The sequence below is a fragment of the Salvia splendens genome, chromosome 18 (genome assembly GCF_004379255.2).
Source record: "Salvia splendens isolate huo1 chromosome 18, SspV2, whole genome shotgun sequence".
NCBI classification, from domain to species: domain Eukaryota; kingdom Viridiplantae; phylum Streptophyta; class Magnoliopsida; order Lamiales; family Lamiaceae; genus Salvia; species Salvia splendens.
The window spans coordinates 6954190-6978109 of record NC_056049.1 but is presented as its reverse complement, the minus strand read 5'-3'; the positions used below and the strand labels follow the sequence as shown (position 1 = coordinate 6978109).

Here is a 23920-nt window from a genome sequence, read left to right as displayed (position 1 = left end):
AAAACATTCACTTTTTGAAAATCGACTCATAGACATACGAAAACGTTGTTGGTTTGGTCCTAAATATACGACTCCGTCAATTTCTGACGATCAACCGTGAATTAGCGAAATTTTGACTAGATTAGTGAGTAATTAATTAAAACAAAATAAAAAAATTTTAAAAAAATTCTAAAAATAGAATTTCTCACATCTCTATTCCTCTCTCGCCGGCAACACCCAATTCATTACTCTTCCTCATCAATTCTAAAGGGGTACCTCTCATGCAAAATCGACTCCTCCATCTCCACATCCGATCCTCATTCCCACCCTATCAAAATCCAATAATTCACCTACAAAGACCTCCAATTAGCCACCGCTAACTACTCCGACTCCAAGCTCCTCGGCCGAGGACGCTACGACCGAGTCTACAAGGCCGTACTCCGCTCCGGCCGCCTTGTCACTGTCAAGAAGCCCTCGCCAACGACCTTGACAATGAGATCGACATCCTCTCCTCCCTCTACAGCCCCTCCCTCGTCAACCTCTTCGGCTTCTCCACCAACTCCAACGGTCGCCACCTCCTCGTTGAATTCACGAGCAACGGAAACTCTGTACGACGTCCTCCACACCAATCCCCGCCCCTCAACCTGGCCGCGCCACTCCAATTAGCTCTCTAGACCGCCAGAGGTGGATATGGTGAATTCGTCACCGTTGATGGTGGATTGGACGATTTTATTTTAATTAATTACTAATCTGGTCAAAATTTTGCTAATGCACGGTTGACCGTCAGAAAATTGACAGAATCGTCAAGAGAGGACCAAATCGGCAACGTTTTCGTATGTTTAGGACCAAACCGACAACATTTTCGTATGCTTAGGAGTCGATTTTCAAAAAGTGAATGTTATGGACCAAAATCGTATTTCGACCATATATTTAGGACTAAAATAGTACTTTACTCTAAATTAAACAACGGTTATGCATTAGATATATTTTTGCATCAATTTTCAGCTACCATTGTCAGCATGAGCATTGCATATTTTTTAATTGGTATACGTGGAGTACAAAATAAGAAAATAGTGAAAGTATGGTACTTTACATGTAAATAGCCTTAGTTTAAAAACCTCGATTTTGTAACTTGTACTATATTAATAATATTTTCAAGTTTTGTAGGGTGTATAGAAGGCTTGAAGAAAAGAGTAATTTAATGCAAGAGATGCAAATATTTTATGCGGGATAGATTAGCGGATGCACAATGTTCAAAATGCACCATTTCATAAATATTATCATTATTGCTCCGTATAGGTTTCTACAAATGTCAAACCTATAATATTTGTTGAAACTAATTAAGTTAATTCAATTACAAACATCTGATTGTGGTGTAGTTTGTTCACCGTCATCAGTTTAATTTTGATTTTTTTTGTTTTAAAATTTACATCTTCTTGCACGTTAATAGATTGAGTTAGTAAAAATTGAGACAATCCAATACCCAAAATTAGGATATGACTAATAAAATAAAGTTGTGAAAAAACTGAGATGAAAGAACTCGTATTAATATGTGGAATAAATAGCATACATGATTGTATTTAAGGTGGATTCAAGTTTAGAGTTAATAAAAAATACATAACATCTAACAAAAATTAGTTAAGTTTAATCTGTCGGACACTTGGTCAGATAATAAAAATGTTTAATTAAATTATTTTATTAGTTCAAAAATAACTTTATTTTGTTGACAATAAAAATATCATTATAGAAGTAAACATCTACACGTATTTATATCATAATCAAAACATCTCTCAAAACATATATACATAAATTAAAAGGACATGCTTTAATTTGATTGAGATTATTGCTAGTAGTTTTCGATTCACATATTTATTAGTCGATTTTTCTTTATTGTATTAATTTGATTGAGATTAGTAGTACCAATTTATTGATTCAGATTGTTTTTTATAACTTCATTTCTATTTGGAAAGAAAAGATTAAGAAAGAAATAAAAAAAACTTATACAAATAAAATAAAAAATAAAATAACCTTTCCCTTCCAATTTTAGGGATAACGAACTATAAATTTCTTCTTCTTCTTCAAAAAAAAAAAAAAAAAACAAAACAAAAAAACTATGAATTTCTTTGATGTCATTTCTTATAATTGAAAGTGTTTTGTGTTACAGAGACTGTGTAGAGCGAACACACTCCAAATTAGATCCCCAAACAAAAATATCGACTTTTGCCACCAAACAACACCTTCTCTGATCTTACCATAGCAGACCGCTGGCAACCAGATTTGCCATTTCACACCCGCTAAATGGCGAGGAATTACGCCAGAGAGAACATGGAGCTCTCCAGATTAAGCGTGCTGGTGGCGCAGCTAGAATCTATAGTCGCCTCCGCCGCGCACAAGCCACCGGACGGACTTCTCTGTTTCGATCTTCTGTCTGATCTCATCTCCGCCATTGAAGAAGAGTCGAAGGTAGGAGACTGATGCTCACTTCCCCCTCATATTCATTGCACTCGGTAGCTGACTGATCCGTGTTAACGTGTGTGTACCGTTGCACTTCTTTGAGTCTGCTCTGCTATCGATTTAGAGGAAAAATTTACAGTTAAACTCGGCGGCTTACTAATCAGTACAATTATGCTTTCATCTTAATTACTCGTACAAAACTAACTGCAGGAAGGAGAAGAAATAATTTGAGATATCGTTTTATTTTAAATTTTCAATTACTCTCTGCACTGTATTTTCTGTCTCATCACGTAGCACATTGCTGTGGTTGGAATGCTTATAGAAGAACTGCTAGCAAATTGCGCATATGTTTTCTGCCTGATGTTGTATTTGTTGCTGAAGGCATTTTGTACATACAGTCTCTTCAATGACAGTTCGTTGAATTTAGTATACAAAACTCAAATCATTTCACCCTAAACTTCTTTACCATCATTTTGTTAATGATTTTCTTGCATATCCAGGAGTCTGTATTGCAATGGCAAAGGAAATGTGAGGACACACTGTATTCATTGCTGGTGCTTGGAGCTCGTAGGCCAGTGCGACATCTGGCATCAGTAGCAATGGCCAATATTATATTGAAGGGTGATTCAATCTCAATATACTCTAGAGCAAGCAGCCTTCAGGGATTTCTTTCTGATGGCAAGAGGAGCGAAGCTCGGAAAGTTGCTGGTGTGTATTTATGTAGTTTCTTATACATCATGGATATTTGTTGGTCTGTTGGTATTTCAAATGTCTCTTTGAGATTGTTTTATGTTTTAACAAGGGTTGTATACCTTTCTGCAGTTTTAAATATTGTTAGTCTTAGCTTGGAGTGATCTGGTTATGATGGGAAACTTACTGAACTGAAAGTATTCTCATTCACATTTTCTCTTTTCGTAGGCTAGTTCCCTTTCACATTGTATATATCTCATACTCCGTGTGACATTAAATTTGATAAGTTCATAATCGAAGAAACTCATATTTCCAAAATTTTAAGTTTCTTATGCTTTATCATATACATAGCAAGATAAGACACACTCGTGCATAAAATATGCCAATATTTAATCACTAACATTTAACTCATCCTAAACATACTGCAGTTGCAATCACCCAAAAAGAGTCTCCTGCAACCCATTTACGGTCGAAACGTTTCCCACCATTATCATCCTGTTGTGTTTTTTAAGTTGTAGGATAATGGAAGTTGACATTATATTCTATTCTTGGATGAAATTAGAAGCTTTTAGAATTCTTTTTTGCACTAGTGGACACAAGCTTACCTCATTAGCGACAAGTGGGACAACTTAAGCTTGAAACTGAGGCAAGTCCATTTAAACAATGTTTAGCTCCACCGTGGTGTTTTTTAGAGTCTGACATGTTGTTTTAATCTTGGAAGTAGGAAAGGGATAAAAGTTATCATGCAAGGGGCTTCATATATTTTGTTCAGCAATTAAGCAAAGTAGTGCAAACATCACTTCCTTTTGCTTTACTTTTCTATTTAGATTCCAAATGTATTATCTGCCTAAAATAAGTGAGATTTAGGGCAGACTTTGGTACAGAGTGCTAAATGAGTTAGGCATACAGTGTCCTCAGCCACATCCAGTTATGATTTATTTTTTCCTGATAATGGCAGTTTAATTTGTAAAGAAGGCAAAGTGTCTGGGAGATCATTGTTGGTCTTCACAGTCAATGAAGAATAGGAGAATATTTGAGGGTAAATGAGATTATATAGAGGGGATGGGGGATATAGTAAGGTTTAGAGTTGCTTGGCAGGAGTCATTTCACAAAGTTTGCAAGCTCTTTCTAGTGTTAGATATTATACTAAAGATTGGTGTTGTGTTTGCAGTGGGCTGCGTCTTTTGTAGTTTCTTATCCATTTTTAAATTTCTACTTTTTGTTCTAATAACGTTGCTGCTTATAAAACATGAGATTTAGGGAAGAAAAGTCTATCTCCGGCTAGCTACCTTCCTAATGGTCATAGCATCACATTTATATTAATTTTTTGGTCTATGTTAATCTTACTTGATTAAAGAAAGCATGCTTAGTCTTCTTTCATCTCTGTTGCACAAATTTGTTAAGGGTGTTATTATTGAGAAATATTGATTTCTAACTTTATTACTGTTTCACTGCTGTTGCAGGTGCTTCCCAATGCTTGGGAATATTGTACAGGTACTTCGGGAGACGAATTGTTTCTGGCCTACTGGAAACAACTACTATTGTTTCAAAGTTACTAAAGTTTAATGAGGTATTTAAATTCCCATTCCATTGCTAGTTACCCAATTTTAACTCGCCTTGTATTATGAACCCTGAATTTTCTCCTATATGGCCATGCAAGAATATTATTGGTTATGTACTGAAAACAGGAACTTTAAAAATATCAGAAGCCCTGGCCCTGACAAACATCCATAAGTTTTTCTGGGACCAAGGATGGTGTTTACTTGTTATAACCAGCAATGTTTAGTTTCCTTAGTACATTAGAAATATGTTAGATATTTCATTTGCTTTCCTTTTCAAAATGGTTCTGAAAGACCCCTCTACTGTCCCAAATAGATAAGAAATTCAGAGTGCATCTTTTGGGAAGGAATGACGGGGATGATAGCTGAAATCGTGGAAATTTTGTAATGGATGAGCAAAGATATATAAATAATGTAGAAACATATTGAGGATTTTTTATTCTCAAAAGTAGATGTTATGCTATTTTAATGCACTTTGTGTTTCAACTCATGGGGGAGTTGCACCCTTTTATTCTCTTAAAGTCCTGGTAGTGTCTTCAGTGGTGACTTTGACATATTCACTGTCATCCATTTTTGTAGTGAAAAAGCCCAGTCTCCTACTTGGGATGCAAAAGATTTAGTTTCTTCATCTTTCTATAGGTTTGTCAGCATAATGAAGGATATTCTCTGAATATAGTTTCCACACCCAAAAAATTTTACTCCCTCCATATCCCGCAATAAGCGAGGCGCTTCTTTTAAGCACAAGATTTAGGAAAATTAAATTTAATACCTTAAGTAAAATTCTCTACTTTATTCTCTCTCTTACTTTACTCTATCTCCACTTACGGTATTAAGTATAATTTTCCTAAATCTCTTGCCTCGCTTATGGCTGGACAGTGGGAGTATTTGTTTTTTCCCACTTGTGTCAGATTACTCATTTGAAACTGTGTTGCATACTTGCATGTAAGCTGCTCTGTCAGCCAATAAGACTGAATTTGATACTTGTGACTGAAATGGCATCTCCGGATCAAATATAATTCTCATTTTTGAATGTTTCTAGATGTATCTTTTTTTGTCCTGGTTTTCACATTCCTTGCCTAACTGCATTAGGATTTTGTGAGACAAGAGGCTCTGCGCATGCTTCACAATGCTTTGGAGGGATCTGATGGTAGTGCTGCTTCTGCAGCTTATACAGAGGCTTTTCGTGTAATTATGCGGGTAGGAGTTGGGGACAAGTCTCCGCGTGTCAAAATAGCTGCTGCAAGATGTCTTAAGGCTTTCGCAAATATTGGAGGACCAGGGTTGGGGATTGGAGAACTTGAAAATTGCTTGTCTTATTGTGTCAAGGTTCTTAAATCATCATGTTCCTCTATGTTTTCTTTTACCATTACTATAACACCTTGCTTTTACATACATATGATCGTATTTTTTTGTCTGCTATAGGCTCTCGAGGATCCTGTGAAACCTGTAAGAGATGCCTTTGCTGACGCTTTAGGAGCATTACTGGCTCTTGGAATGAATCCTGATGCACAGGTATCACTTTCTGTCTTCTGCATCTGCTCGCTGTTCATTGTTAATGTAGTGATTTATCATCTTGTGTTAGGTACAACCAAAGGGAAAGGGTACTACTCCTAAGAAGCTAGAAGGGGGCTTACAGAAGCACCTAGCACTCCCATTTTCCAAAGGTATGCTTTAATGCATGATTGCTCTTGTGCTTCTCTTAAATCTTTAGTAGCTTTTGTTGACAGTTAAATTTGAGATTATTATCTACAATGGATAGTTAATTTTAGCCCCCCATTAGAGGAAAGTGCGAAGTTTCTATTATGCCTATAATACCTAATTCTGAAATGCATTAAAAAAAAAAAAGCTCGGAATTTCCTCATCATTTCTGTATATATAGTTACTTCTCCATATTTTTTACTTTTATTTCTCCATCTTCATCTTCATCTGTCAATGTGAACTTGCAGTCAGTGGACCTCGTCTGAAGGATGTACGTATTGGCATTTCCTTGTCATGGGTATGCTTTTTACAGGTAATGGACACATCCTAACGGTTAATAATTTCTTTTCAGAATTAGAAAAAGAAACACGCCTTGTCGCAGTGAGATAATTTTGTCAAAATGGGAAGATATTCACCTCGAATAAATTCTTGATATGGTTAGATATAGTGGAAAATGGGAAGATATTCATCTCGAATTCATATCTGCAGAGATTTCCTACTCTGGTTCTTCTTTGAGTAGGGTGGTAGAAAAAACGTGTGAAGCAAGAAGAAGTCATTTTAGTTTGCTCAATCACCTCTCTTATTCAGTTATTATACATAACGAGCTAATCTTAGTGTGCAACTGGGGTCAGAACATTGAAGGTTCTCAGTCTTTGAAAGGTTAATGCAGTGTCTTTGGACCATTTCCACGTGGAAACCTGTTAGAGATAAGGCGGTTGTTTGGAGAATGAACAGAGGAAAACAGGAGGCAGGAAGAACAGTAAACTGCAGAATATAAACTGAACTAGAGAAAGTAAAACACAAAGATAATCCTCTTTCGAGTCCCTACGGTGACCAGTGAACTACCATCCTAAACTGTAAACTCTAAGATACATTGCTCTTATATGAAGTGCTACTTATAACCTACTCCCTCTGTCCCACTCAAGATGTCCACCTTTCCTTTTTAGTTTGTCGCACTCAAGACGTCCACTTTCTATATTTGGAAAAGAATCCCTCTCTCCTCTCTTCTCATTAAAATATTCAACTATCCTTTTCTCTCTACTTACTACACCTAAAATCCCGTGCCACTTAAAAATGTGGACATCTTGAGTGGGACGGACGGAGTACTAATGAAGACTCCTACTCAACAAAGACTCTTAACTCAAAAGATAGCAATTTAGACTCCTATTCGAACTCTAACTTTTAAAAATAACATCTCAATAAATAAAATAAACTACTAAAGATAAGGATGACCACATAAAATCGATCGGTATCAAAACCTTTGAAGTTATGCATGGAGTTTGTGGATATTCAGCCGAGTGAGAAACTAAATGGTATCTGGACTCTTAGAGCCTATTTGACATGGCTTTGAGATCTAGAGAGTTTGTTCACTGGTTATGTATGAGTTTGACTTTTGAGATCTAAATAACAATAGTTGTAAATAATAAAAATAGGTAAGAACGAGAAAGTAAAACGGTTAAATACTATAATGTTGAGCCTGGTGTAAGGTTTGTAGACCTTATATTTGTCAGCAAAACTACCATTTTTTCTGTTTTTATTTCTATATTCTTATTTTGGACTAATATTGTAATATCGTGAATCTGCAGGCTATGTGTTTAAAGTACCTACATCCAGATAGTGAGCTACAAAACTATGCTGTGCTGGTCATGGATATGCTACGTTCGGATACATCTGTTGATGCTCAAGCACTGGTATCTGATGTTAAACAATGTAGTTTGATAGAAGCTATTTTTGCTCATATATTGCGGAAAATAGCTTTTGGTTATACTTCCTAGTTCTTATCATTTATATTCAGCTAGAATAGTATCATGTATAACAGAGATCTCTCAGGACTCTTTTGTATGAGCAAAACAGAAATCTCATAGAATAACCTGCAATTAAAAAATCTGGTTGAATGGCTCCGAAACCCATTTGATGGTTGAATAAGAATGAATGTTTGCTTACACTTGCCCTCCTGATTTTGGTGCTAAGCATTGTCAACAGAATTTTATGTTGTAAATTTTTCTTGACATTTTCATCTTTATTTGTTCATCATAACATTTCTGTTAATTTGTTTATCTGTGGTTTGGATAGCTCATAGTAGACAGATTATTTGGTCATTGTCCCTATTGCATTACATTTCCATTCTGAAATAGGAGAAGTTTTCTTGCTCACTTTAGAAATATTTGCTTACACAGCCCATATTGCTAACACATAAAATAAGATTAACGTGTCAAGGTTTTCAACTCATCTACAGTGTCTTTATCTTGACCTACTTACTTTTGATCATCTTATGAATTTAGTAACTTCTTGTCTGTCAGCTTTTGTAAACTCAAATTCTCATATTCCTCTTCCTTGTTTCAAGGCTTGTGTGCTGTATATCGTTCGAGTTGGTATGATAGATCAAATGAGCGAACCAATTCAGAGAGGCTTTTCAGTTTTTCTGGCGAAGCAGGTATTCTACATGGTCCAACTGGAACTGTAATACTTCTCTTGGCTGCTTCATTATCGACTTAGTAATAAATATATGCTGCAGCTTTTGTCTTCAGATTCCACCCCATCCATGAGAGTTGCTGCTTTACGAACTCTGTCATATGTGCTGAAAACACTTGGCGAGGTACATTCATGGCTTTAACATATATTCACAACAATCAGTTTTTGTGTTCCAATCTTTGTCCCCAGATTATGTCTAACCATGCTCAAATAATAAGAAGAGTTGTAGTTAGGTCAGACATGGGGATTGTGTTGTGTTGTAACTTCTTCACTTCAGATGACATCATCATCTATTATGGTCCAAAAGCAGGAGTTATTTATTTGAGTTTGGAATTCCAGATCATATTGCTGTTTGAATGGCTTGATGAAAGGGGTAACGTATCTTCTAATTAGCAAAAAGCTACATGCTGGACTTCTTGAATTAACACCTCCGAACTGATGGGCTGATATGCATACACACAAAACATGTATCAATATAAGATTCAGGAAATCATTTGAAAAAGATCCCTTTGTTTAACAAAAATTACACCGTGCCTTCTCTGTTTATTTTATATCCACAATATTACTTTGACCTTCAATCCTTCCCACACGGCCACATCTATACGTCATAGACCAACCAAGTGTATGTTTTTACAACTCTCCAATCCATGCAATCTTCCCTCTTGTACTGATATGAAAGCCCAAGTCCAGGTAGTACACGCTTCTACATGAAGTTGGTTTTATTCCATTCAATCTGCTATCTATTACTGCAAAACTTATAATCCTGATAACTTAATTATATAAATTGAGGACAAGTTAATGAGTTACATATCATGTACAGCCTCCGGGCCTCTACTCATACTTTCTGCTTATTTCCCTAGTTTCTGTATTATTTGTTAACTGTTTCCTGTGGGTACTGCTTGTACATACTCCATGATTTAGCGGGTTTTATTGCAAATACACCTTACCATAAATGTAATACTCCGCATATTTAACAATAGGTTCCATACGAATTCAAGGAAGTTCTTGATGACACAGTTGTTGCAGCATTATCCCATAATTCAGCATTGGTAAGCTTCTGATAATATTATTTACTTCAATTTTTTTATGTTAGAGAAGTAACCATGTTGGCAGTTGGCATATACTGCAATGTCTGGCAAAGTTAGTAAACATGCCTAGTCATGTATGTTATATATATGAACCTTTTTACACATGCTATGGTTCAGTTTTTTGGTAACTTTACATTCTTCTCTTTATGGTTGTGAATGTGTTTGAATCTTCATCTGATAAAAGTTGTGGTGTATTTCATTCTAATTAGATGTAAATGACATTATGACATAGTGTTTAGCATCCTGGATATTATCTCATCATCATTGGCCCAAGCAGTTTCCCTCTTCAGCTCTGGTAGCTAGGGAGTATAGGAGAAGACTTGGAGCTTGCCTTTTTTGGTAAATGTTAATTTATTCACCCCTCCAAGATAGAAAAGCTAAGAAATCTCTGATTCTAAGGACAATAAGACTTTAATGGTGTTTGTAATTACTTGGCCAAGGGAGAAAGAGACTGGTTTGATAAGCCTATTTGCTACTGTCTACTTTGTGTTTTGTACAGATGAATTCCTGCAACTTCCATACATAATTACATATGATGGTTTAAAAGGCTGGATATTTGTTACATTTTGTGTGTTCACCTTCAGAGAGCAGTGCTTTCTGTGAAAACATTGTTATTTTTTACATTCACCTAGTGTACTTTATGGGATCCACCTGCTATGTATGTCTTACTTTCATTCTGCTTTTGTTTTTATCTGCTTATTTGTGGCACATTATCTGTGCGTCTGTTCAGTCTGTCTAACAACGATATTCTATACATTCACCTAGTTTACTCTATGGGAACTACCTATTATGTATGCCATTTACTTCCATTCTGCTTTTAGTTTGATTTGCTTAGTGTGGCTGCCACATTTTTTCGTTATATGCATTGTATGGTTATCAAGCAGGATTGTTTAAAACGTGGCTTAGCTTATGACGATTTAGTCAAATATGTACACACTACATGATGTATCTACTTCTTTAGATTTCAAGCCAGTTGTGCTTTTCGTCTTATTCACTGTGTCATATTTTTGGCTAGGTAAGAGTTGAAGCTGCCTTGACCATCCGTATGCTGGCTGAAGTTGATCCTTCTTGTGTTGGTGGCTTGATATCTTATGCAATGACAATGCTTAGTGCAGCAAGAGAAAATGTTTCATTTCAGAAGGTAAAACTTTTTTACTGAGGCTCTCTGTGCTATGCACATATGCTCTTCCTAGAGCCTGGAACTTCTGCATGTTTATTTATTGCCTGTGCAATCAGACTTAGAAATACAGGGAGGGACATGCAAGTGCTATTATGGATGAGTAGCTAGGCTGTAGTACAGGTTTTGAGGAACTCACGATTATTATTGTAGAGGTCAATTGTTTGTAGGTAGGTTCTCCAAGATTATATGCTTGCCTTGATATGATTTTCGCTAGTGTACGCACATAACTTTCTGTGGGTTAGAAGAAGTGATAGAACTTTTCCTTGATCTGATACTATCTAACAAAGTCGTCATGTGCAAAAACGATCTAAGGTTTCTCAGCAGTGATCATAATGTGTGTGCGTATGTGTTTGGCTCCATCAACTTTACCATATTTGCCGTATGTAATAGATTTTTAGTGGTTATATCAATGTATAGAAGCAGTAACAATATAACAAGTAAGTATACAATCTTTTTTAGCCATGTAGAAATTAGATAATGGCGATGGTTATTCTGATGCGAACATCAAGTTATATCTAGAACATTATTTTCAGTAAAACTTTGGAATCAAAAGGATCAAATTCGTTTAAACATAATTTTTTTGTGAATGCTCCGCTCTTTCACCTCATGTATACATGTATATGTGTGTGTGATATGTTCCTCTAATGGAATGTATACATGTATATGTGTGTGTGTAATATATGTTTCTCTAATGGAATAAATTATAATATGCTATCATTGTTCTCCTTTCATCCTGGCCTCAGTTTCTCGTATTATGATGATAAATATATAAATTCAATTTTCCCTCTTGCTATTCTTCTTCGTGCAAGTTGTTTTACTGTCTTAGATATCCAGGTATCCAACTTTAAAAGGGAGCTTGACTCTCTGCATGGGCTAGCAGCAGTTTTGGCTTCGTTAGTGTCCACTTCGCCAAAGTTACCACTTGGATATCCAACCAGGTATAGTTTTTGGTTTCCATTTCCTCTTTACATTGTGCATTTACATTGTTATCAAGTGCCCAAATTGCATTAATGTAGAGCTATATGCTTTGTGATTGCTCGTAATGTTTCACATGTGCATAGTTTTGTACAATGTGGAATTTCAATTATTTTCAGCACCGAAGGTTTTCCAATTTAATGAAATCTATTACTTCTTTTGGTATATTGCGTGCAGGTTGCCCAAATCTATCCTTGATGTTTGCAAGAAGATGCTGATGAAATCCAGCAGGAACCCTATAGCAGCTTCTGTAGAAAAAGAAGCTGGGTGGAACCTTCTATCATCACTATTGACTTCTGTGTCAAAAGAGGTAAGTTTTATTTGTTCTATTTTGTAGGTCCTAACTTCTTTTCAGTTTCTTATGGAGCTAGTTTGATGGTTTCAGGAGCTTCATGACCAAGTGTTTGACATTCTTGCCTTATGGGCTTCCACATTCAGTGGAATTACTAAAAATCCAATGAACCAAGTTCAAGATCGCACATCAGAAATAGGGTCAGTTGAATGATATTCTTGTTCAATGACATCTTCTCTACCTCCCCATTTTCTTGCTGAACAATTCTGCTATAGTTACCTACTATTTTCACTCGGAGAAAATATATGACAATTTTTTCTCTTAAAATGTAAAATATTTCCAGCCAATTTGTGGAACATGACAATTAGTTACATTTTAAGATTTTTGGGAGCGAATGATTGGTTTGCATTTGCTCCTTAAACTGTACTGCTCATTCATATGCCTTTAAGAACCTCATGATTGAAAAGAGATAACGGAAAAACTATCCTATAAAAAGAAGCGTTTGTGGTGCATAGTTTCTCCATGCAGTTACTACCTTGTGAACCACATCTCCTTACTCACCAATCACCATCCGTGTCCAGCTTGAATTTATGTCTGGAATCTAGAGTTTTGGGACGTGGGAGGGAGGGAGAAAAGGAGAAAGGGAGACATTACATTTAATTTTTCGTGTCTTGTACCATATACTCAATACTTAAGTGAACATTGTGGACTGAGTACTTAAATTCATTATTTTTTAATATCTGAGATTCTGAATCACTTTTCTGCTTTCTTTCTTCTTTTTCTTCTCGTATTGTTAAACTTACAATAATATTTTTCCTTTGTAGAGTGTGGTCTGCTGCCATTGATGCTCTTATGTCATGCATAAAATGTTTTCTTTCTTCTGATCCTGTGGATACAATATTGCTGCAACCTGTTCTTCTATACCTCAACGGGTACAAATATTTCTTAACAGTTTCTTTTTGGGCTCTAAATTTCTGTGGAACTTCTGTTGGTTCCGTCCTCTAGGTGTATGTATCTCTAACATTATGTTTCCGTTCGTATGAACCAGAGCATTGTCCTTTGTATCCCAGTTAGCAGGCATAGAACGAGGTGAAGGAAGTTCTTCAATGGACGTATTTATTGTTAGGGTGTTGTCAGCCTATCAAGCACTCTCAGATCCATCTTTATATGAAAGTGATCATGCTTCAATTATTCAGATATGCACTACCCCTTTTAGGTAATCATTAGTAAATTGCTTTGCCTGAGATTACTTCTGCATGTTAAGACATGTACGTATGAAGAAACCAGACTTTTACTGCAAATAAAAGCGGGATATGTGCATTCCTTTTTCTTCTTCTCAAAGGAGTTCAGTTCATCTGTAGTTGTTTCATGTGAAATTTATAATAGGGAAGCGTCCAGATGTGATGAAAGCTCTTGTCTGAGGATGTTGTTAGACAAGAGAGATGCCTGGTTAGGTCCTTGGACTCCTGGAAGGTGCAATCTTTGCAGTCATCTTATTTTTCCTGAACTTGTGTTTTGTACTGTCTATGATCCTTTTTTCTGTTTCTATGGTCGTTCAGCCTCATCATTGATTTTAATTTATATTTTCTTTTTCGCAGACAGTTAATTGGTTGTTTCTTTTTCTTTAAAGTATTGATTTTAATGGAATATGATTATCCAGAGATTGGTTTGAAGATGAACTTCGTTCATTTCAAGGGGGCAAAGATGGTGTACTGACATGTGTTTGGGAAAATGAGCCTCCTAGTTTTCCCCAGGTAAAGTTTGTCGCCTTATCTTAAAGCAGTTGCATGAGTTCTTATAACTAATCTTTTCTTGTTCTGTGATGGCAATACATGTAATAAACAATGAAGCCTGAGACCATAAGCAAGATGCTGGTCAATCAGATGCTTCTGTCCTTCGGAACCATGTTTGCTTCTCAGGTAGGTGATGTTATAGTTGGTTTAGTGTCTGAATCTTTGTTGGAGATTATGCGGAAAGAACTGAATGCTGTCATCTTGATTCCCATCCTCCCAGGATAGTAGAGGGATGCTCTCCTTTCTTGGCATGATTGATCAATGTCTGAAAGCTGGAAAAAGACAGTCTTGGCATGCAGCCAGTGTCACCAATATTTGTGTGGGGTTACTGGCTGGACTCAAGGTTACATACTAATCTCATGGGCAGGTTTCTTATCTTTTATTCCAGCAAGTTGTACATCATTAAGCTATATATTCTTCCAGACATTGCTTGCTCAACGCTCTGAACCCCTAGGGATGGAGATACTGACTGCTACTCAGTCAATTTTTCAGGTTAAGATAATTCATTTATTTTATTTTCTACAGTATTATGAGATTATTTCTTTTTCTCCTTAGGTGTTAATGTTGTGTTCATGGCAGAGTATTTTAGCAGAAGGTGACATTTGTGCATCGCAACGAAGAGCATCATCAGAAGGGCTTGGTTTATTAGCACGGCTAGGAAATGATACATTTACTGCCAGATTGGTCAGTTGGTTGATGAACCCTTTCTAGTGATTTTCTTTGCTTACTATTAGAATTGTCTGTAAGATAATACAAGTAATACGAGTAATAAGATAACACATTGTATTAGGAAAAGAGTCAGTAATCCGCAACAAGGCTACATGCTATAGTTAATACTCCAATCACTGGCAATATATGAAAGTAAAAAAAATATATCTTCCTCTATAAAGTATTAAGTGGTTAGTGGTCCAATCTGCAGTCTGCAGGATGGGCCCTGCCTGCATATTAGTAATTTGTTTTTAGCATTATATAATATATCTAATGGAACATCTTGTGGATCAGTTGCACCAGTTATCTCTGGAAATAGTGTGCTTAAACCTGCAATTTCTTCCCAACACTCTGTTTGTTTGATTTGGTAGGCCCATATATAGAGCAGGCCACTAGAAAGTATTACTACTCCCTTCGTCTCATAATAGATGGCACACTTGGGGAATGACACGTGATTTTAGGAGATGTTGTTTTGTGTGTTAGGTGGAGAGAGAAAATAGTATTTTATATTAATGTGTGAGGGAGCTTTTTCCAAAAAAAGGAAATATGACATCTTTTGTGGGACAAACTAAAAGGGAAAGTGTGACATCTATTATGGGACGGAGGGAGTACTTCTTTTCTGTTTTGATGGAAATTGAGGAATCTCCCTGCAGACTATTGGCAATAGAAACCATTTGTGGTGCCACATTACCACTATGCAACCTCGTCAACAATCTCCCAGAAGAGGAATCTAATCCACAAATTTTTATTTCCATATACTTAAAACAAAAACTCCATCCATTCAGTCCTTTATCTTCTTAAAGATTTCTAGGCTGTGGTGGTACTTCTGCCCTAGGAGCCTCCATGTATATTGCATGCCATAATCTTCATATTTGCGCATGTGATTTCCCCCGCCTTTGTAATTGATTCTAATGTTTTGCGCATGTGATTTTCCCCTGCCTTTGTAATTGATTCTAGGGCTAAAAAAGTTCACCTCCTTAAACCCTTTTTTTTTGTACACTGATTTCTATAAAGGACCTAAAGCTATTGATTCATCTTCTTTATCACCACATCACATTCTTGCTATGCATTCTTGTTTAGTGCATCAACTGAAAGTACTGTGACTTATATATGTATTATTGCATTTTTCCTTTCCGTATTTTTCATTGATTCTGTTATCATTTTGACCGTTCTTAATGTGATCAGACAAAACAACTTCTTGGTGATGTAACCGGCAATGTAGATTCTCACTATTCTGGATCAATTGCTCTTGCTCTTGGTTGCATACATTGCAGGTAATTGTGACTTACAAATTTCAATAAATATTATATGTAACGTAAATTAGCTTGAGTGGGCAAGAGTTCATCTCTCTCTCCTCTCTCTCTCTCTCTCGTGCGTGCACTTGCTCACATACACATCGCTGATTCACACAGACAAATCTGCATACCCATTAAGAAACTAATTTTATGCCTCTAGTAAGTGTCTAGTGCCAACATGTTCAGAAGTTCCAACTTATGCTCAAAGTTTGATTTTTTTGCGTGTAATATTGTCATGGTAGACTGGCAGGTTCTTGTCTTACGCCTATTCCACACCACCATTTTTAACTATGATTTAATATTATACCATGTCTCAACTTGCTGTGAATGTGATTGAATATGTAGCTCTTTTCATGATTGCAGGACATGCAAAATGTGTGCTTCATATGAAGCAATTTGCTTTTCTATTTTTAACCTACACCAAGTGAAATTATGGAGTTGTAATCGGCCTCTCATTGTACCATATGCAACTTGTGCTCCTTTTCAATTGTTCACTATCTATTCTACTGAAGCTAATTTTCTTTGTGATATTACTATTTCAGTTGCTATACGCATGCATGGGGAAAATATGCAACTGCTTAAGCCTTAATTAGTGTCACATTTGCACATGAGTAATTATTCATCATGGAAAAGATATACTGATAGTTGATAAATTATTTACATAGTGAAGCTTGTTTGCATTGGAAACATGGGTATTATCTGAAGAATGGCTTACAAATCTCCTTTCATCAATTTGCTACAGTGCAGGAGGAATGGCCTTGTCAAGTTTGGTTCCTAACACAGTCAATGTTGTCTCATCGCTTGCTAAAAGTTCAATATCAAGTTTACAGATCTGGTCCTTGCATGGACTTCTTTTGACCATTGAAGCAGCCGGCTTGTCTTATGTGTCCCAGGTTCAGGTATAGATGGGCTTGCAGACCTTCTGAATGGGCTTTTATATGCTTAATCTTATCTATGTGTATATTTTATATTTCTGTAAGTTTTTTACTACATATACCCAATTGACCTGCAAGAATATAACTAATGTGAGTTAAAAAATCTTAAAGATGCATTTGATGGAAGGCTTTGAGTCTGAGAGGACTTTGGGAATAATGGCTTCATATTACATGAATTTTAGATTTGTTCCAAAAATAGCCATGAGGTCTCCAGACTATCTAGATCAAATTGTTGTCTCTTAAGATAAGCCCGTAAGTTTTTGGAAGTTCTCTTTTCTAAATCCATCCACTATGGTACTCTAACACAAGGTCTACTGAAACGCATTTAGTTTTGACATTGATGGTTTTGCTTTCTCTATTAGATGCTGCATGAATTATCCACCAATTTGGAGTAGAATATATGAGTCTGTGAGAGTTATTCACAAGTCCTTGTTGAGAAGTTACAGTGGCTGGGTAGAACTTATGTTTTCCTTTTGATCCTTGTGAAAAAAATAGATAGATCTTGAATATTCGATGTGGTTTATAAGTTTTGTTTTGAAGGTTCTATAATCTTTTTGAAACAATGAATAAATCCACAAAGGAAAAAAAATCTCCAGAATGTATTGCTGTCTTTTCTATGGTAATTTTTAATAATTCTTTAAAAATGCAAAACTATAAACATAGATGAACTTTGTATTGTCTTTTTAGTGGAACATCCATTTTAGTTGTGGCATGCTGAATTGATACATTTCCATTCTACTTTTATTCATCTAAAACTAGGCTATCGAAAACATCTTATGTCTATGTAGTTTGAAATGCTTTCTTTTATTAACAGGCAACACTTGGCCTGGCAATGGAAATTATTTTATCAGAGGAGAGTGGTTGGGTTGACCTGCAGCAGGCAGTGGGCCGCCTAATTAATGCTATAGTTGCAGTCACGGGCCCTGAGCTTGCCCCTGGGAGTGTATTTTTTTCTCGCTGCAAGGTGAACGTTCTCCCTTAGTATTCTGTGTTTTAGATTGCTTTCTATTAACGATATCCTTACTCCTGGTATGTTAAATAGATTTGTATTTTTATGTAAAAATAAAAATTTATTTAAGTTTTAGGAAATAACAACAATTCGAATAGTAAACTTATTCAAGGATTTATGATCTTGATGAGCTTGTAACTGAATTTTGGGATAGTTCAAAACAAGGTAAACTATATTAAATAGTGCTGTTGAAATTTCAACATTTCAAAACTCATGTGACAATTACAAATTTGGTTTAACATTGTGTAATTTTTCAGCATTTAACCCTCTGTTTTAAGTGACAAAACTCATTGTTGGTGTTTTGCCTTAATTGCTGAATTTGACCTAATTGATGCTTTTGGACATAGTCAGCTGTTGCAGAGATCAGCTCCTCCCAAGAGACCGCAACACTTCTTGAGTATGTTAGCTCTAAATTTTGATTGTTTACTTTTCCTTTGTAGTTACTAGTTATAGGAATTAATACATATACTTTTAGTTGGTTATATTTTGTAGCTGACTGAGTTTTATATAATAGCTGCTGTTGAATGCAGTAGAAAATATTGCAATTTCACTTTTCCTTACATATTGGCAGGAGTGTCCGCTTCACACAACAACTCGTTCTTTTTGCACCTCAAGCAGTTCCTGTACATTCTCATGTGCTGACTCTCCTTCCAACTTTATCCTCAAGACAGGTATCTTTATCTTTCTAATACAACGGGTTTATATAGATTAACTTGTTCTCTAACTAAATTCAACTTTTGTATGTCAGCCGACTTTGAGACATCTAGCTTTGTCCACACTGCGACACCTCATAGAAAAGGATCCGGTTAGTAACTACTTGTCACTTATAATAGGATCTTTCTGTTCTTATCACAAAAAACAAAAATAAAAGAATCAAATAATAAAGAGACAAAATAAATTAATAAAAAAGAAAGGTTTTTGACAGCTTGACTTTATTTCCCAGTAGTGTATCTTCGTATATAAAGTCAATGAACATACATTTGTTTGATCTGCATGAATGTGTATTAAGCATTACAACTACAAAATTATCTGTAGCGGGAAAGTTCCATATACCATCGAAGAGGTTATTTGATGAATAATGTATGAGGAGTAATACTCCTAACCAAATTTCTTCTAGAGGTTAGTTTGTTATTTTGATCTTCCTGAGAAATGTCTTAATATCCCAATTTCCAACAGCCTTGTGGCTACACTTGAAAGAAGTTATTATAAGACCCCCTTAAAAGTTTTAAATGTTAATCCAATGTAGGTATTGTGAGGACTTGTCTTCTCTTCATGATTTCTCCTTTTTATCATAATAGGATTCATTATTGATATAAACATGTTTAGTAGGAATCTGATGTTTAGAAGTTACAGGTGTCCATAATTGATGAACAAATAGAAGAAACTTTGTTCTACATGTTGGACGAGGAAACTGATCCAGAGTGAGTTGTTTCCCTGCATATACTGTATTAAGCTGGTGTTGTTACAACCAGATTGTTTCTCTGCATCAAATCATTTACACATTGAGGAGTTGCTTTCATTGTTTTTTCCTCTTGCTAACACTTATTTTTCTCTCTATTCTGGCCCATTTAACGTATTTTAATGCTTATAGGATTTTACAGCCTTAAGGATGTGCTGCTTCTTGTGATGCCATTTGGTCTATTTACTTTAAAATATTTGAATGTATCTTGTATCTGCTCTTCATGAGTTCATCAACATGATTTTGGCTCATAGTCCTTAGAATTTGATGGTGTAATAATGATGTGCTCTGCTGTTCATCATTACAGCTTAGCTAGTATATAACTTCAATATCATTAGAATGCATGATATTTAGAGGACTTAGAAACAGTATCTTCAACTGCTGACTGAACAGCACATTATGGCGTTCTAATGGAGAGGTTTCCTTAAGAGTGAAGATTTGCTTCGTTTTTTTTTTGTTCTCAAGGGTAAACGATAGAGTTGGGTGATTAACGTACTTCATAGTGGTGCTTAGGATGTAGAAATTTCCATTGTCGTCTCATGATGTGGTTCATAAGATTCATCAGTCTTAGTTGCTGTCTGCCAATAATCTTTTTTAGAGGATATACCCTCTCTTTAGTGTCTTACCCGGTGTTTTGAAACATACTGTTGCACAAAGCCTCGGTCATTTAGGCAGCACTAAAGTTTTGCACACAGTCTGCTCTAGCCCCTGCTAATTTAGCAAAAAATAATTTTTTTGTATAAATTCTTTACTCAATATCTGTTTTCTCTAATGCTATAATAACCCAAGCAAGACCATCAATTTTAACAAGTAATACAAAATTCATAGCAAGTTTAGAAAAAGAACTCATCTAGGACTACATTGCGTAGATTCATGTATGCCAAATCCACAGCATACAAGGCAGTCCAGGTGCCAGGCTGAATTTTTGTCAGTGGTCTAAATATAGATAACTCTGGTGCCTAGAATAGCAGCAGTGTAGGACAAAATTCTGACTTTTGTGTCTTGATTGCAGGATTGGCAATTTAGCTCGTAGTACGATTATGAGATTACTCCATGCATCATGTCCTTCACGTCCATCCCGTTGGTTGTCAATATGCCGCAAGATGGTAACTTTCTTGCCTGCGAAAATATGGATTACTAGTGTGATTCTAAAATTTTATGCAAATGTTGGATTTATATATATTGAAATCAATATTGACCCAACTTCAGCAGCTTTACTATTTCCTCAAGTCCTCCACTGCCCTGTTTTCTTTGAGCCCCAGCAACTTCACTTTCATTTTGTCTCTTTTCAGAAACTCTCCTGCTCACCCAATCAATTCCCTCACCTACCTTTTTTTTTTCTCTCTCTCTCTCTCTCTCTCTCTACACCCACATCTTCGTCATATCCAAGATCAAGAATCTCCGCAAGACCAAAACTCCAAGCGGGCTCGGCGCAAGAAAGACATAGATGCAGCCATTGAACACACCTTCAAGGGCGAAAGATCACTCCTCAAACTGGGACATCAATAATAAACCCATTTCCCCTGCCAGCCAATGTATTTATGCTACATTATAGAAAATGGGTATTCTAGTTATAACTAAGAACTGGGATGCCAATGATTATATGTTCATTCACATATGCTCTTTACATTATAGAAAATGGGTATTCTAGTTATAACTAAGAACTGGGATGCCAATGATTATATGTTCATTCACATATGCTCTTTACACTATAGAAAATGGGTATTCTAGTTATAACTAAGAACTGGGATGCCAATGATTATATGTTCATTCACATATGCTCTTTTCATCTTTGTTTGTTTGTGATGCTAATTACATCTAGCTTTTATTGAAATTTGATCCATGACTCACATAAAGTTTCTTTATGAACTTCATGCAGATTCTTTCTACATCAAGACATAACAATACAGCGAATGATTCAACTGGTATGGATGGTGAAAGAACCTTGAGTGTAGGGGATGATGATGAGAGCATGGTCTCTAGCTCCAAACCATCTACAAATCGTGGCCATGCGTTTGACTATTCTAGCCCCAACTTTTCAAGGGATAAGCACCTCAGATATCGAACAAGAGTCTTCGCTGCTGAGTATGTTGCCCTTGATCCCCCCCTAGTACTCTTGCTTGTGCATATAGTTTGTTGAGTTTGTGAAGATAAGATCAACTATTCATTAGTGTATCATTATTTTGTGATTTTAAACTTGTGTATCCTAGTTGAATTTAAATGTTATGTGTGCCCGTGTACTTTAGAGCATTGTGGCTTGATTTGATTCATTATTTGATTAAAATTCCATGATCTGATGTTGCTATGAGAATCACATGGTTTATTTATACTTTTGTTATTAGATGCAAACATTTCCCTTGTATATATGATTGTGATGTGTGACTGAAATTATGAGTCTGGTTCGAATTAGGTGCTTGAATCATCTTCCTGAAGCTGTTGGTGACAGTCCTGCTCACTTTGACCTCTCATTGGCGAGGGAACCACATGCTAATGGGCATCTTTCAGGAGACTGGCTGGTTCTTCAATTGCAAGAGATCATTTCTCTTGCTTATCAGGTGGTCTACATATTAAGCAGCCATCTTAAAATTGTACGTCAATTTGTTGCACAAAGAACTGTATTTCTGATTCCTAATCATGAGTTGTAGATAAGCACCATCCAGTTAGAGAAAATGCGGCCAATCGGTGTTACACTTCTGTGTACAATAATGGATAAGGTACTTCACCTCACCTAAACATTACTTGTTTTTATGACCAGATAACAAACTAGATTACGGTATCATATATATGACCTTCAGTTAATTTCTCAATTTTGGCTCTATATTTATCAATGTGGAAAGTATGCTTGCCTTCCCAAAGAAGGTGTTCAATAATTGGAGATAACTTGATTGTGACATTCCATGAAGAACTTCAATTCTTAACGAATACATTATGTTCAAGCTTTTTGCAGTCAAGATTTCTATTCTAATTCAAGTAAATGACATCCATTCTTGCTAGCTTATTTGCAGTACTAACAGATTATATTTTTAACCTGGGCGTGGATGAAACGTAGGAGAAAATTCAGACACATGTGATTGAAGTATTTAGGGCTTGTTTAGTTTGAGGAATTTTTTTTTCTGTATGGAATATGGATATGTTAGATTAAATATGATATAATAATTACATCTTGCATACTCCGATGTACTAACTAGAAAGAGATGGATAATACATTTCCAATTTTATTAGATGAGATAGTCATTACTGGTTTCTAGTTAGTCACTCAAATCCAAAGTACTCACTTACTATAGTTTAATGTGGATTTAAAATAAAAGAAAGTAACATCGGTCACAGATTTTCTTGCAATCCACCCATATTCTCCGAAGTGGCGATTCCCTAAACACTCAAGGTTTCAATAGAATAGAATAAGTGTTGTTTAAGATAGTAATTGATTGAGTAAATTCTTATATCATTATATGTGTGGTCAGTTTGCAGCAATTCCGGACCCTGAGCTCCCTGATCACCTCCTTGTGGAACAGTATCAGGTTTGTTACCATGGTTGCTATACTTTCGCGGTCGTTTAAATTCTTGTGCTTAATTAGCTATCGACACTTGTTTTATAATATCTCCTGAGAAGCTATTCATGCCTAATTGCAACATATTAGTCAGAGTCCTTATTGTAGCTTGAATTACTGGTTCTAGGCCCAACTGGTGTCTGCTGTCCGAAGTGCTTTGGACTCATTATCAGGCCCAATTTTACTGGAAGCAGGCCTGCAATTAGCCACTAAGGTATAGAAAACATGCAGATATTTGTTCAAAGTAAATTTTCAATTATGAATTCAGATGGTCTGACATCTAGGGGTTTCCAGATGCTAACTAGTGGAATTATTAGCCGAGATCAAGTTGCAGTCAAGAGAATATTTTCATTGATTTCACGCCCATTGGATGACTTCAATGATCTTTTCTATCCATCATATGCTGAATGGGTGTCATGCAAGGTCCACTTGCCTTTTTTAACTTGTTATGTAGCTTTGTCAAGTTATTCATTCTTCTGTGCTAGACTGCTAGTTCATCAGCACGAAAACATCTAGGAGTCTTTCTGAGATGCTTATCTTTTGTTTTGGTGATTACAGATAAAAGTCAGGCTTCTCACGGTCTATGCATCTCTTAAATGTTACATGTTTGCATCCTTAAGGGAACAAGGTGATGAAATTTCTGATGAGTATCTAGCTCTGTTGCCACTGTTCGCTAAGAGTTCAAGCACTCTAGGAACATATTGGCTTTCCTTTTTAAAGGACTATAACATCGTTCATTTCCACCTACGTTTGGATAATGTGAGCTTTACCTTCTTCTCTCAGTTG

At 36.0% G+C, this 23920-nt stretch overlaps 1 protein-coding gene across 3 annotated transcripts in view; it reads left to right on the top strand.

Annotated features, from left to right (window-relative positions):
• Nucleotides 1–2142: 2142 nt before the first annotated feature.
• The window catches only part of LOC121777349 (protein SWEETIE-like), a 28311-nt gene continuing 6533 nt past the window's right edge, over nucleotides 2143–23920 (top strand). The window contains exons 1-38 of one of the 3 annotated variants that reach the window (XM_042174582.1): nucleotides 2143–2442; nucleotides 2934–3141; nucleotides 4587–4693; nucleotides 5772–6008; nucleotides 6105–6194; nucleotides 6265–6346; nucleotides 6629–6693; nucleotides 7967–8071; nucleotides 8725–8814; nucleotides 8896–8976; nucleotides 9833–9901; nucleotides 10956–11081; nucleotides 11955–12058; nucleotides 12273–12405; nucleotides 12481–12587; nucleotides 13212–13319; nucleotides 13436–13603; nucleotides 13774–13860; nucleotides 14048–14141; nucleotides 14238–14306; nucleotides 14401–14523; nucleotides 14604–14672; nucleotides 14760–14864; nucleotides 16074–16162; nucleotides 16926–17082; nucleotides 17933–18082; nucleotides 18475–18524; nucleotides 18699–18798; nucleotides 18876–18932; nucleotides 19481–19548; nucleotides 20599–20692; nucleotides 21466–21671; nucleotides 21997–22141; nucleotides 22232–22300; nucleotides 23048–23104; nucleotides 23262–23348; nucleotides 23429–23557; nucleotides 23693–23893. In XM_042174582.1, coding sequence (XP_042030516.1) covers nucleotides 2278–2442; nucleotides 2934–3141; nucleotides 4587–4693; nucleotides 5772–6008; nucleotides 6105–6194; nucleotides 6265–6346; nucleotides 6629–6693; nucleotides 7967–8071; nucleotides 8725–8814; nucleotides 8896–8976; nucleotides 9833–9901; nucleotides 10956–11081; nucleotides 11955–12058; nucleotides 12273–12405; nucleotides 12481–12587; nucleotides 13212–13319; nucleotides 13436–13603; nucleotides 13774–13860; nucleotides 14048–14141; nucleotides 14238–14306; nucleotides 14401–14523; nucleotides 14604–14672; nucleotides 14760–14864; nucleotides 16074–16162; nucleotides 16926–17082; nucleotides 17933–18082; nucleotides 18475–18524; nucleotides 18699–18798; nucleotides 18876–18932; nucleotides 19481–19548; nucleotides 20599–20692; nucleotides 21466–21671; nucleotides 21997–22141; nucleotides 22232–22300; nucleotides 23048–23104; nucleotides 23262–23348; nucleotides 23429–23557; nucleotides 23693–23893 — 4251 coding nt within the window. In that variant the 5' untranslated portion in view covers nucleotides 2143–2277. Of the gene's footprint in view, nucleotides 2443–2933; nucleotides 3142–4586; nucleotides 4694–5771; nucleotides 6009–6104; nucleotides 6195–6264; nucleotides 6347–6628; nucleotides 6694–7966; nucleotides 8072–8724; nucleotides 8815–8895; nucleotides 8977–9832; nucleotides 9902–10955; nucleotides 11082–11954; nucleotides 12059–12272; nucleotides 12406–12480; nucleotides 12588–13211; nucleotides 13320–13435; nucleotides 13604–13773; nucleotides 13861–14047; nucleotides 14142–14237; nucleotides 14307–14400; nucleotides 14524–14603; nucleotides 14673–14759; nucleotides 14865–16073; nucleotides 16163–16925; nucleotides 17083–17932; nucleotides 18083–18474; nucleotides 18525–18698; nucleotides 18799–18875; nucleotides 18933–19480; nucleotides 19549–20598; nucleotides 20693–21465; nucleotides 21672–21996; nucleotides 22142–22231; nucleotides 22301–23047; nucleotides 23105–23261; nucleotides 23349–23428; nucleotides 23558–23692; nucleotides 23894–23920 lie in introns of those variants that run through there. The other 2 variants (XM_042174583.1, XM_042174584.1) reach the window with 2 other exon arrangements.